Genomic DNA, 14546 nt, shown 5'->3' on the forward strand with positions numbered 1-14546 from the left:
ATTTGATGATTAGAAAGTTCAAAGAACAGCATTTATATGAAATAGAAATCTTTTGCAACATATAAATGTCGTTACTGTCACTTTTGATCAGTTTAATGTATCCTTGCTAAATAAAAATAGTAATTTCTTTTTAAAAAATCGTACTTCCCCTAAACTTTATAACAGTAGTGTACGTAATACAAACTAATGTACTAATGTATATAAACTATTAGTACTGTATATGTAGAAATTCACATTAGCCTACATTCATAAATGCTGTAAAAGTATTTTCATTCTTAGTTCATATTAGCCATGAACCTTCAGTCATGAACCATCAATCTTCTGATGTGTTACCAGGGCCATTGCTGAAGGGGCGAAAGGTGGTGACAATTCAACCCGAGGAGGATCTCCCCCATCCCCCAACACCCCCAACCAAAAAACAAAACAAACAACAACAAAAAATGCGATTTGAACCGAACCTACACCTAGGCCCCAGATGCCCTAGCTTTGGCCCTGTGTGTAATTGCATTATGATATTTGGTACAAGAAACCTTGACTAACATACGTGGACAAATCTAAAAAATAAAAGGCTTGAACATGGTGCAGATTAAAGATCTCATCTCCATCAAAAACTGCACATCAACTGATTTGAGTGCTTAGTCATGTGTCTTTCTGGCAGTTTAATGCGCCGACCGAAGCTGCTCCTTTGTGGGACTTCAGTTAGGTTAACTGGGGGTATATACATGATGGGGAATCCATCCACTTCTCTTAAGAGGCTTAAACTGGGCAAGTAATGGACCAAGGTGAAAAGGCCACAGCGTAATCTGGAACACAGCTGCAAATGGTTTACAAACGTGAACACGGGGGACATACTATAAAATCCATTGCACAAGCAACACCCCAAATGACTGCAAAATGATGTGAGCCATCAAGGCTGAGTGGTCTTTAGCTCTCCGCTGCACTGACGGAGGTCTATTTTTAGAGTGAAAACACGCTCCTGACTGCCATTACACTGAACGCTGTGCTTTTGCTGGCCTATGGGAGCTGCTCTGACACCTGATGTTCCTCTGTGTCAAATTTTCTCCTCCTACTCCTTCACAAGTCTCTTCTTTTTCCTCTTAGGAGGCCCAACGCTCACCGGTGTTTTCCCATAATGGCTCTGAAAACATGACGCTTTGTTGAAGGGCCCGGCTCCAGCAATCCAACGCTCTGAATCATCTCTTCAATGCAATCAGCAATACACGACTAATCAGCATCAACAAGGGTAAATATAATCATCGAGAGGCTCTAGGCTTGTTTTCAAGCTTTGGCTAAGTTAATGAGTCACCAATAAACATGCTCTGAGATGCAAATACAACATCTTTATATGAAGAGATCTGCCTTTGATCTCCAATCAAGCTCTTTAAACCCACGCATCACATTCATAGAATTATTGGATTATTGAGTGACAATGCTGAGACATCTCATAAGCTGCATCTAAAATCAAGTACAAAAGACTGTGTACTTGAACTACAGTATGTACTTGACTGTATATACTGCATGAATTTCAAAGGGTAATATAGTCTGTACTGTACATACACTACCGTCCAAAAGTTTGGAGTAAGATTTTTTTTGTCTTAAAGGATTAGTCCACTTTTAAATACGCTTTTCCTGATAAATTTACTCACCCCCATGTCATCCAAGATGTTCATGTCTTTCTTTCGTCAGTCGAAAAAAAGAAATGAAGGTTTTTGAGGAAAACATTCCAGGATTATTCTGCTTACAGTGGATTTCAATGGCTACCAACAGATTGAAGGTCAAAATTACAGTTTCAGTGCAGCTTCAAGGGCTTTAAACGATACCAGATGAGTAATAAGGGTCTTATCTAGTGAATCTATCGGTCATTTTCGAAAAAAATACAACCGTTTATGCTTTATAAACAAAATATCGCCTTGAACGTACTTTCCGCTTCCGCATTCTTCATAACGCTTACGCTGAATGTTCTACGCCTTCCCTATTCAAGTTATGGAAAAAAATGAAACCGCGTTCGTTCCGTAAGTAGAATAGGGAAGGCGTAGAACATTCAGCGTAAGCGTTATGAAGAATGCGGAAAGTACGTTCAAGGCGATATTTGATTGTATTTTTTTCGAATATGACCGATCGATTCGCTAGATAAGACCCTTATTACTCTTCTGGTATCGTTTAAAGCCCTTGAAGCTGCACTGAAACTGTAATTTTGACCTTCAATCTGTTGGTAGCCATTGAAATCCACTGTAAGGAGAAAAATCCTGGAATGTTTTCCTCAAAAACCTTCATTTCTTTTCGACTGACGAAAGAAAGACATGAACATCTTGGATGACATGGGGGTGAGTAAATTTATCAGGAAAAGTCTATTTAAAAGTGGACTAATCCTTTAAGCTCACCAAGGCAGTATTTATTTAAACAAAAAATACAGTAAAAACATTAAAATACTATTAAAATAACTGAAAATAACTGTTTAATATAAATATATTTGTAGCAATAGCCAACAATACATTGTATGGGTCAAAATTATCGAGTTTACTTTTATGCAAAAAATCATTATGATATTAAGTAAAGATCATGTTCCATGAAGATATTTTGTAAATTTCCTACCATAAATATATCACAATTTTATTTTATTTTTGTAAGTAATATGCATTGCTAAGGACTTCATTTGGACAACTTTAAAGGTGATTTTCTCAATATTTTGATTTTTTTGCACCCTCAGATTCCAGATTTTCATACAGTCGTATCTCGGCCAAATTTTGTCCTATCATAACAAACCATACATCAATGGAAACGTATACATCTCAGTTTCAAAAATTTACCCTTATGACTGATTTTGTGGTCCAGGGTCACATATGGTTTGGTTGGTTAAATGCTGTAGGTATTAAGCATAAGTTGCACACTCACCTGGCTGCCTTCTTTCTGCCAGAAAACTGCTGGAAGGGGGTTTCCCTGGGTGCCACACTGAAAAGTGACGGTCCGTCCTTGAACTGCGACTTGATTCAGGGGACGTACATCAATCTGCGGAGGCACTGAGACCATAAAGAACCGAATGGGGCTGGTTAGTGAATTTACAAATGCTTCATGATTTTCCTGTATGTTTGTCCTTTTTGCTTTGTTTATACAGATATTGGAGGAAGGACAAAAAATAATTTGACAAGCTCTTAACAAATTCAGAAGTGGAATTAGGAAATTTACAATAGCATGTGAAGCCAGCATAAATCTACTGAATCAAAAAGATATTAAAGATATTTTGTTTAAGTAACAAACATAAACTACCTTTCAAAAGTTTGGGGTGAGTATGATTTTTTTTTTTTTAAAAAGAAAAAAAAAAGAAATTAATACTTTTATTCAGCAGGAATGCATTAAACTGATCAAAAGTGACAGTAAAGACATTTATAATTTTACAAAAGATTTCCATTTCAAATAAATGCTGTCCTTTACATTACAGAAATAAATTACATTTTAAAATACATTCAAATAGAAATTAAAGGTGCCCTAGAATTAAAAATTGAATTTATCTACGCATAGTTGAATAACAAGTGTTCAGTACATGGAAATGACATACAGTGAGTCTCAAACACAATTGTTTCCTCCTTCTTATATAAATCTCGTTTGTTTAAAGACCTCCGAAGAACAGGCGAATCTCAACATAACACCGACTGTTACGTAACAGTCGGGATCATTAATATGTATGACCCCAATATTTGCATATACCAGCCCATGTTCAAGGCATTAGACAAGGGCAGCCAGTATTAACGTCTGGATCTGTGCACAGCTGAATCATCAGACTAGGTAAGCAAGCAAGGACAACAGCGAAAAATGGCAGATGGAGCAATAATAACTGACATGATCCATGATATCATGATATTTTTAGTGATATTTGTAAATTGTCTTTCTAAATGTACTGTTAAATGTGGTTAAAGTTACCATCGTTTCTTACTATATTCACGGAGACAAGAGCTGTCGCTATTTTCATTTTTAAACACTTTCAGTCTGTATAATTCATAAACACAACTTCATTCTTTATAAATCTCTCCAACAGTGTAGCATTAGCCGTTAGCCACGGAGCACTATCAAACTCATTCAGAATCAAATGTAAACATCCAAATAAATACCATACTTATGCGATTAGACATGCTGCATGACGAACACTTTGTAAAGATCCATTTTGAGGGTTATATTAGCTGTGTAAACTGTGTTTATGCTGTTCAAGGCAAGCGCGAGCTCCGGGGGAGGGGGAGCACGAGAATTAAAGGGGCCGCAACCTATATATTGGTGCATAGTTAATGATGGCCCAAAATAGGCAGTTAAAAAAATGAATAAAAAAAAATCTATGGGGTATTTTGAGCTGAAACTTCACAGACACATTCAGGGGACACCTTAGACTTATATTACATCTTTTAAAAAGGCACCTTTAAAGACTAATTTAAATTAACGATATTAACTGTTTTTAGTGTAAGAGACAAAAAATAGTTAGATATTTTATGAAATTATGAACTTACTATACCCCAAACATTTGCATGGAGGTGTATATCAGAATTTTATCACCAAAATAAAATACATATTAAAATATAAACAAATGAGACAATTGCTGATATTCACTAAAGGCCAAAGCTATAATATTAACATGAATAGCATAGTCCAGATAATTTCGTAGAGAAAGAATTTCATAATAAATATTATGAAATTAAATCAGTGAAGACTTTGGCATCTTAGCAAATGCCACGTATGAGCAGTTTGTGGCACTGCAGAGAAACATTCTGAAAGTTCTAGAAAAGGTAAGGCATTTTTCTCAAGAGAAACATCTGTGAAGTAAAAGACTCAAGCAAACATCTCAGAGGGATTCATTTATTTGCATACACTGTGTTATTTTAGCACCTGATTCACTAAAAGAACTATGCTAATGGTAACAACAGGTAACAACACCCTAAAATCAGTTTCCAATCCACATCAGACAACCAAGATTTGGCTTAATTTACTGGCATGGCAGTCTGCAGCTGTTTTGTGAGAAACACCTTTCAGTTTGTTTTGTTTTTTTAGTCTCATAGCCTTCTAGCAGAAACAATTGAGAAGTTGAAGACACATCATTTGTGATGTCTTTCCTATGGGTGTCTCTGACAATCACGACTCCTACTTGAACTTAAGTTTGATTGAAGTTAACCCTCACTAAATGCCATCTAGAATAACCCACTCTATGCAAAAAAAGAAGTGCTTTTCCCAGTATTTTAAATCACTTATCAGTTAAGTGCTGTCTTCTGTGGCTCATCAGCTCTGTGATTTGCACATTAGTGTGAGAGCCGTCGGATTAAAACATATAGAGTCTCCACTCAGCCCAGATTAAAGCAAGTAATTAGTTGTGACTGCAAAGCAGATTCCGATGCTGGAGTCCGTAGCTCATGCTGGGACAGCAGCGGATGCACGGTATCGAAAAACATCTGTTTTTGATAGCGATGTTTGAGGTGGCTACTGCTTGGTTTATCGCTCTGAAAGCCAAACAGAACCACCGGCGTTATCCATCAGCCATTTCCTGCCCATTTTTTAGTACGACGCTGGGCTCAGAGCTGTGTGTCTTTGTTTAGATAACCAGACCGCTACCCTGCTGTTTAGAAACTTCACAGTAGGCTTGTACACCAGACTCAAGTGAGAGAAGGCGTATGAGAGCGTGAAAAGCAGACAGGGAGAAAGCGCGAGATCTGACTCATCTGTGTTGTTTCTCCATTTTCACATTTTTTTCTGACGGGGCTACAAGCTCCTACACAAATAACAGCTCATGACGAGAAGCCGACAAAGATCACTAAAACCGGAGGAGAATAATAGTGTGGGGAAAAGTTGCTCTGGGCTAACGGAGCTACTGAACGCTTCTGCAGGTGACAACTCCCATGCGACAGTATTACTTGTATGTATGTATGTCAGCTTTAGGGACTGAAATAATGAGTTAAAGAAATGCTTCCGAGTAGAATGAAATTCTGGAGCCTTGAAGGGACAGAAGATATTTTTAAAAATGTCTCATTTGTCCATACAATGAAAGTCAACTGCAATAACAATAACAGATCATTCTAAATTGTAATGTAGACATTACAGGCAGGCATTTTCTGTAAAGCAGCTTTAACCTGTTAAAGTGTCACTGGCCTACCGGTGGGCCCACAGCCATTACATATTTAAAAACAGTAATATCCTACACTAAACATAAACTAATCTTGACAAACTATGTATAATTTGAAAGCTTACAATCTCTAGTTTTCATATTTGGTGACTGATTTTCAAAATCATCAATTTGCAACAAGAATATTTTCATACTCATAAGGCCTGTTCAGACCTTTATTATGAAATAGCGATGAACAAGAAAAATCATGAAAGATTGGTAGAAACCTGTTTGTTTTCATGTCACGAGTTCAAAAGATAACATCCATTCAGATTTTTGAGAAAAAACGGTCTGAAAATGATTTAAATATAAAAAAAAAGAACAGATTCGCCATTTGTGATGTAACCCACAGACATGTTTTTATGTTTATTAGAGGTTTATACTACTTCTATATAGGATGTCTACTTCATAAATTGTATGAAAATTATGGAAATATATGGTTCAGATCACTCAAACCATAAATGGAAATGGAGGCGCCCTTATATGGTCAGTAATGGAGCTTGGTTGTCATCTAGTGGAAAAGTTTGGTACTGCGCCCAAACAAAATCTTACTGAAAGCTCATTTTTGAGATATCAACTTAAAATTTGGAACACAACTTGTTCAGATTTTTGGCTTTGATTTTCTTGCAGTTTTAGAGTAAAACATGTTTTTTAATATATATATTTTATATTAAATATATTTTTACATTTTACATTTTCATAAACAAACTTCTATAAATTTTTTTCTGTTTCACTTACATTTTCTATTTCTAATTTATTTTTAATTTACATCTGCAACAATCTACTAAATGTCTTCTTTAAAACAAGACTAGCCTTATGTCTATATTCCAGAGCATTCTTGAATTACAACCATTTAAGTTAGGATAACGCATTTTCATATCTACAGTTAACAGTTTCATATCTACAGGGGGACAGTTAACAGGATAAAACTATATGTATTGTGAAAAGCGCTATATAAATACATGTTAAATTGTAATTGGGTCTAATGGGAATGATGTTTTGCACCCTATTGTTTGGACAAAAAACACTTCTTGTTTTGAACTCCACAGAAGAAAGAAATGTATTCAGGTTTGGAACCTCATAAATAGGGTGACCAGACAGTCCCGTATTTCAGCTACATTTTTAATGTCCCGACATATTAAGAAAAAATCATGTTTTGTCCCGTATTTCATCTTTCCTAAAATTTCTTTATTACTGGGTAATCATAGTAGTAGAAGTGTTGTGTCACGTGAGAACAACCCAATCCAACCCAACCCAATCAATTCGTCGAAGAAAAAAAGTACCGTCCAATCACAATTCGTTATTGATTAAATTGCCGTTAGCGATGGCGGTCGCGCACGCTCTCTCTCTTTCCTTGCGCGCGATCCCAGTTCTCTCAGACAGCGCGAGATCAGTTCTCCTTGCGGCTGAATAGTCAAATGCACACATAGTTTTTCAAAATGCCCATCGTGTGGAGTATCTCATGCTAATACAGTCGGTTATGGCTTAAGTGGATGTAAACAGGTGGGTGAAAATCGGATATGTGTCAATACATCCATGAATTCGGTCTTAAAGGGACAGTAGCCTAATTAAATATTTGTCTGTCATTAATGTTAATCAAACAACAAAAGATGTTAAATAAATGTATACATGGTAAATAAACCTACTTTATCTGAAAAGCAAGTTTATTTAATTTGTATCTCTAGCGTATTTGTCGTTTGTAAATTTCTGCTCACCCGTCCCGTATTCCACCATGAGAAATCTGGTCACCCTACTCATAAATGATGGCAGAATTTTCATTTTGTGAGAAATGTCCCTTTAAAGGGTTAGTTCACCCAAAAATTAAAATTCTGTGGTCAATTAATCACCCTCATGTCATTCCAAACCCATAAGACTTTTGTTCATCTTCGGAACACAAATGAAGATATTTTTGATGAAATCTGGGAGATTTCTGTCCCTCCATTGAAAGTCTATTCACACAAAACTCACTTCAAAACATTCATAAAAGAGATCGTAAAATAAATCCATATGAATTGAGCATTAAATCCAAGTCTTCTGAAGAGGAACGATCACTTAATATGATGAACAAGTTTAATTTAAGATTTTATTCACATATAAACATTGATCAGCAAATGTACATATTTGGTAAATGGAAGCTCAAGCATTCTGAAGATGAACAAAAGTCTTATGGGTGTGGAATGACATGAGGGTGAGTAACTGATGACAGAATTTTCATTTTTGGGTAAATTATCCCTTTAAAAGCCATAGAATTAAAACACACCATTTCCTGTTTTTAATACAGGGCACATTTGAGATGATCCAGTGAATGAGGATGCGTTAGACTCATGACTCATCCAGTGGGTATTTTGTTGCTGGGCTTGGTAAAAGCTCTCGTGCACATGGCCGCTCATCGTGTAAACTTGTCTGACAAGTGTAAAAACAGCAGATGTGTGTGGTCAGTCATAATCTTCAGCGTGTTAAGTCACTGATGCCGTGGCTTTGCTCCCTGGTATGTTGGGAAAATGTTAGGCTAGAAGGCAACAAACATCTGCTGAGAGGATCAGAGAAGACAGCATTCCCCTGACAGCCACAGGCCCTGTCAATCTCATATAAGCACAGGTGTTCTCATAACACCACACAGGAAGTGAATGTTGACAGACTGAATACACTTAACTAAGTTCCTGAAAAGAAAATATTACTGTGTATTAACATATGGGACTGATGATCAGACAATTCTGTCATTAATTACTCACCCTCATGTTGCTCCACACCCATAAGACCTTTGTTCATCTTCGGAACACAAATTAAGATATTTTTGATAAAATCTGATGGCTCAGTGAGGCTTCCATTGACAGCAAAGTTAAGTAATTAACACTTTCAATTGGCCAGAAAGCTACTAAAGAAATATTTAAAACAGTTTATGTGACTACAGTGGTTCAACCTTAATATTATGAAGTGACGAGAATACTTTTCAAAACACTGCTTCATGAAGCTTCGAAGCTTTACGAATCTTTTGTTTCGAATCAGTGGTTCGAAGCGTGTATCAAACTGTCAAAGTCACACAAACCATTGAAGTTTCGAAACATTTATGACATAACGAAGCCTCGTTTACTGAAATCATGTGGCTTTCACGCTCTGAACCACTGATTCGAAACAAAAGATTCGTAAAGATTCGTAAAGATTTGTAAAGCTTCGCAGCTTCGTGAAGCAGTGTTTTGAAATTGCCCATCACTAGATATTGTTGAATAAAGTTGTTATTTTGTTATTTGGCGCACAAAAAGTATTCTTGTCGCTTTATAATATTAAGTTTGAACCACTGTAGTCACATTAACTGTTTTAAATATGTCTTTAGTAGCTTTCTGGGTGTTTGAAAGTGTAAATTAATTTGCTGGCAATGCAGGCCTAACCGAGCCATTGGATTTTCTCAAAAATATCTTAATTTGTGTTTCGAACGACATGAAGGTGAGCAACTAATGACAGAATTTTCATTTTTGGGTGAACACTCGCCAAGTGACTAAAAACAGCTTTGGAGAGTAACTGAAATTAGTTACTCAAAAGCGGCTGGAACTTTTTTCATTAAACTGCTGGATAATGCATTTGTAAATCTGTAAGAATTATAGCCACATATGTGGAATATTTTTCACGTTAATCCACAAAAAGAATATGTGAGGAGTGAAATCCTGATATTTGTCAGTTCTACTGAGAGATAGATACTGGCTCATGTCAAGTGTTGCTGTGGGTAACACAAAAAACAACACATTGGGATGTTGTTTCTCATATTTTAGTTTTGGTGGATTAATGTAAGGAATATTCCACATAGTGTTTGTCACAAATATGCTGTCACAAAAAACCTGCACATTTTCTCATTTTACTCGCCACTGACAGGTATGACAAAACAGTCATTTTGGATCCTGTTTCCATGTGCTAAATATACAATTATTTTGTTTAGCTGCTAGTAAATTTTATTATTTTAATGGCTTTTTTGTTTTTATTTTTATTGATATAGACAGTGAGAGAGAGGAAAGGAAATGTAGAGATGTGTGGGAACAAGATTCAGAAATCCAGTTAACGTCAAAAACATGGGTGCCACAAATGAATGTGGTTAAGCATGTTGACCACTTAAAGGGATAGCTCACCCAAAAATGAAAATTTGATGTTTATCTGCTTACCCCCAGGGCATCAAAGATATAGGTGACTTTGTTTCTTCAGTAGAACACAAATGATGATTTTTAACTCCAACCGTTGCGGTCTGTCAGTCGAATAATGCATGTCAATGGGAACACCATCTATAAGAGTAAAAAAAAAACATGCACAGACAAATCCAAATTAAACCCTGCGGCTTGTGACGACACATTGATGTCCTAAGGTCGGTTTGTGCGAGAAACCAAACAGTATTTATATCATGTCCAACTGCCCTGCACTTCCGGTTGGTGAGGTCTGAACGCGCTCTGACAACAGAAGTGATGTCTCGCACTCATTTAGGAAAAGCAAAAGAGATCACTTCCGTCATCAGAACGTGTTTTCTGACCTCACTAACCAGATGCGCAGGGCAGTTGGACTTAGTGGTGTTTTAGAGTTAAAAAATTATATAAGTACTGTTCGGTTTCTCGCACAAACCGATTGTTTCGTGTCTTAGGACATCAATGTGTCGTCACAAGCCGCAGGGTTTAATTTGGATTTGTCCGTGCATGTTTTTTTGACTCTAACGCTGCGTTCACACCGAATGCGTCTGGGGCGCCAAATTCGCGCCAGACGCGTCTAGTTGGACGCTTGAACGTTTTGAAGTCAGACGCTTCAGACACGCGTAAAATTTGCTCAATTCGCGCGTCTAAAAAAAAGTGTGTTCAGACGCGAATTCGCGTCATGGGAGGGGCTTTCATCTCTTTCTGCACAGATCCTCTGAATAAACACATAATCTCGTCAGTTGGAAACCTGTAGCGGCAATTTAACTTGGTTATGCCGGCCTACTTTTGCTAGCTAGAAGGTGGGCAACGGCTAAAATCATGCAAAAAGTTTTACAACTAACCAGATTGTCCGATTTCTTCGCTTATTCTCTTCCAGGCAAGGTCCTTTTTATTCCTGTCTCGATAAAAATATAATGACACATCATAGAGCTCAGGGTGGCCACACACAGCGACATCTTTGTTCTGGTCTCCACCACTGATCACATCATAAACACGTTACTACCAAAGCAGAGTCCCTGATTGGTTAACGCGCCGCGAATTTACGCCAAAGTTCAGATTTTTCAACTCGGGCGTTTGGGCGTCAGACGCTCAATTCGCGCGTCAGCCGCGTGAACGCTCAATTCGCGCCGCGCCATTTGCGCATCAACGGCCGATTCGCGCCGCGCTAGACGCTTGATTGACCTAGACGCACTTTTATGTTGACTTAACATGTAAATCAGACGCCTCAGACGCCCCAGACGCGTTCGGTGTGAACGCAGCATTATAGATGGAGTTCCCATTGACATGCATTATACAACTGACAGACTTCAATGGTTGGAGTTAAAAATCATCATTTGTTTTTACTGAAGAAACAAAGTCACCTACATCTTGGATGCCCTGGGGGTAAGCAGATAAACATCACATTTTCATTTTTGGGTGAACTATCCTTTTAATAAGCCACATTCAAAAGCTCCTAATTTGTACCTCTATTTTACATCTTTTCAATAATATGAGATGATGGCACATCACCTAAATTCAGTCTCAAAATCCTTGCAGCTCAACTTGTAGAGGATGACACAAGTTTGATATCCAGGTAATGCTAGCTACTGATAAAATGTTCTGCTTAAATGCATTGTAATGTAAGTTGTTTTGGATAAAATTGTCTGCCAAATACATAAATATAAATGTAAAATTTGCCTGTGATTCCTGAAAATGTAAAGCAATCACTTCAGTTATAAAATGGAGTAGTCTCTATCTTTTTTTAAAACATTTGATGTTTCAATTATATAAATGTTAAGCAGCTGCTTTAAACTTTTTTTTTTTTTTTTGAGCTATGAAATCCCCATTAATCTAATGGCAATATCACAGTAATGGCTTAAAATGTCTTTTTGAAGCATTCAAACACATTTCTATCATACCCACAATGCAAAGCATCAGACATAAAACAGCCTGCCTTTGCCACCTTTGTGGGATGTGGCAGCATGCAGTGAAGAGGAAGGAAAGGTTGGTAAGGATGAAATGATGAAGGGCAACAAAACATCAAGGCAAATGAGACAGAAAATTCACAAATGAAACATCAAGAAAATGGCCCTGAGTCAGAAAATGGAGAGAGAGAGAGAAAGAGAGAGAGTGTGGCAGAAAAAGGAGGCAGTAGGCAGGAGATGGAGGCAGAGTTGCTTGGTCTCATCTTAATTCAGACTGGCAAAATAACTGGAGGATGAATTGAATCAGGTCTGCTACAGCTGCTTCCCCCGGCTTGTGCCAGTTAGATTCCCATCCAGTTCTTTCTTGCTCAGTCTTTCTCTCTCTAATTTCCACACACACGCAAACACACATTTTGCCACGTTCTATTAACACTGCCTCTGCACTCCGGCAGTTTGCTGAAGCACACCGTCTCTATAACAGCTGTCAGATACAGTAATCCAAACGCTTTAACATAAGCTCCACATAGTACCAAAACATAGTGATCCGCCTAAGTAGAAAATTCTGCCTTCATTTTCTCACCCTCATGCTGTTCCAAACCTGTATGTTTTTCTATCTTCAGTAGAACACAAAAGAAGATATATATTTTAAAGAATGTTTCAACTGTTTTTGTCCATACGATGAAATTCAATGGCGTTCAAAACAACATTTGGTCTCCTTCAGGGTTTGGCATCGTTAAACCATTTTACCGATTTAAAGTCTAATTTTGCCTGTCAATTACAAATCTTATCAATTCCCAGTTTCGATTCCAATAAGGTAAAAAAAAAAAACATTCAGATATCAAACATATTTATTCTATCTTTTGCAAAACTTTTTGTTGCAGCTGAATAGCATGAACAAAAATCAGCAGCTTAAAAGAATGCTGACACAAGGAACCGTGTGACTTTTTACGAGGATATTTTGACAATTTTGTGTGTATTTGTCCATTCAAGAGAAAGAAGATGCGAAAGAAAACTAAATTCAGCACTCACGCATTAAATGAGAGGTGTTTTTTGCGCACGCTTGGATATGTGCGCAGCACAGAAAACTGTGTGAGTGCTGAATTGAGTTCTCTTTTATGTCTTCTTGCACTTGAATGATTTAAAATCACATTGAAATGCGCATACAGGAATCGATAGGCAGTGAACTATCCCTTTAAAGATTCATCGGTGCACTCTTCACACAAGCTCAGAGAAAAGGTAAATTCAAGATGGCCGACATCACATGTAAAATTTTTTTTATTTTAAATTGTGTTTCATTCAATACTAAAAAGTATCAAGAAAATTTTTTTTAAATATTTTTTTTGTAGCAAATGTCTGTGCATTCAAAGTATTTTTTATAAGTATTTCGGTATTGCGTTGTTAGCTTAGCAGCATACTATCGTCAAATCAAGTCTCTGGCTATTTGTATTGTGCTTTGTTTTGCTGCCTATGTAGAGGTTTCCAAATCAGACACATCCATGACAGTCACCTTAAGCCCAAAGTATACTTTGGTTTTTACATGTACGCTAGGGTACGCGTACAGTGCTAGTTGCACTTTGTGTCATTGACACAAACAGTGGGTTCAACAACAAAATATGTTGTACTGTTGTTGTTGTACTGCAACAACAACAGATGCCCACATTGACAAACGCTTGGTTGAGGTGGTTAAGAGACTTTTATGACTCGTAACTTCTGTAAACAAATAGCACAGGCAATCCCTTTCAAACCAATATACTACCTACTGTACAGTATGCAATTTTGGACAGCAATAAATATGTTTGGCCATACGCCAAACGTTCATGTCAAAACTTTGGGATTTAATGTCAGCTGCGTATGTAGGCATTGAAGCAGCTCACTAGGTAGAATAGAGCTAACATTTAAGCAGCAACAGAGGAGCTGATAAACTCTTCCATGTGACTTCACACAGATCAGACTGATTGCGCCTGACAGGTTCAAATGGCTGCAGTGAGGTCTGTTTAATGTAGATGAGCAACAACATATGCATGAAGCTAAGAATATCATCTCGCTTCTTTGTGATTCAAATTTCATGTGTGTTGCGATTACACACATGTAAAAGGCTGAGAATGCATGTATGCGTGTCTTACCGTGGACCTGCAGCACGGCGGAGGCTTCGGTTTTGCCAACGCTGTTTTCGGTGACACATGTGTAAGTGCCCTCGTCCTCCGCTCTGACCCTCATCAGACGCAGGCTGTTGTCACCACGGATCTCAAATCTATTCGGCCGAGAAGGTGAAAAGAGACAGAGGTTGTCCATGAGAAGAGCAGATTGAACAGTCATCACATCTTTCTCCTGCACCCTGTCTACATCCTT

The 14546-nt window shown here is 37.4% G+C and overlaps 1 protein-coding gene across 4 annotated transcripts in view; it reads right to left on the reverse strand.

Moving 5' to 3' along the window:
• Window positions 1-14546, reverse strand: part of zgc:77784 (uncharacterized protein LOC402947 homolog) — an 83298-nt gene that overhangs the window by 30717 nt on the left and 38035 nt on the right. For all 4 annotated transcript variants that reach the window (XM_048161475.1, XM_048161474.1, XM_048161476.1 and 1 more), the window contains exons 6-7: window positions 14321-14448; window positions 2893-3017 (exon numbers count right to left, since the gene is read on the reverse strand). In XM_048161475.1, coding sequence (XP_048017432.1) covers window positions 2893-3017; window positions 14321-14448 — 253 coding nt within the window. The remainder of the gene's footprint in view (window positions 1-2892; window positions 3018-14320; window positions 14449-14546) is intronic.

The sequence above is a fragment of the Megalobrama amblycephala genome, linkage group LG16 (assembly GCF_018812025.1).
Source record: "Megalobrama amblycephala isolate DHTTF-2021 linkage group LG16, ASM1881202v1, whole genome shotgun sequence".
In the NCBI taxonomy this organism is placed as follows: Eukaryota; Metazoa; Chordata; class Actinopteri; order Cypriniformes; family Xenocyprididae; genus Megalobrama; species Megalobrama amblycephala.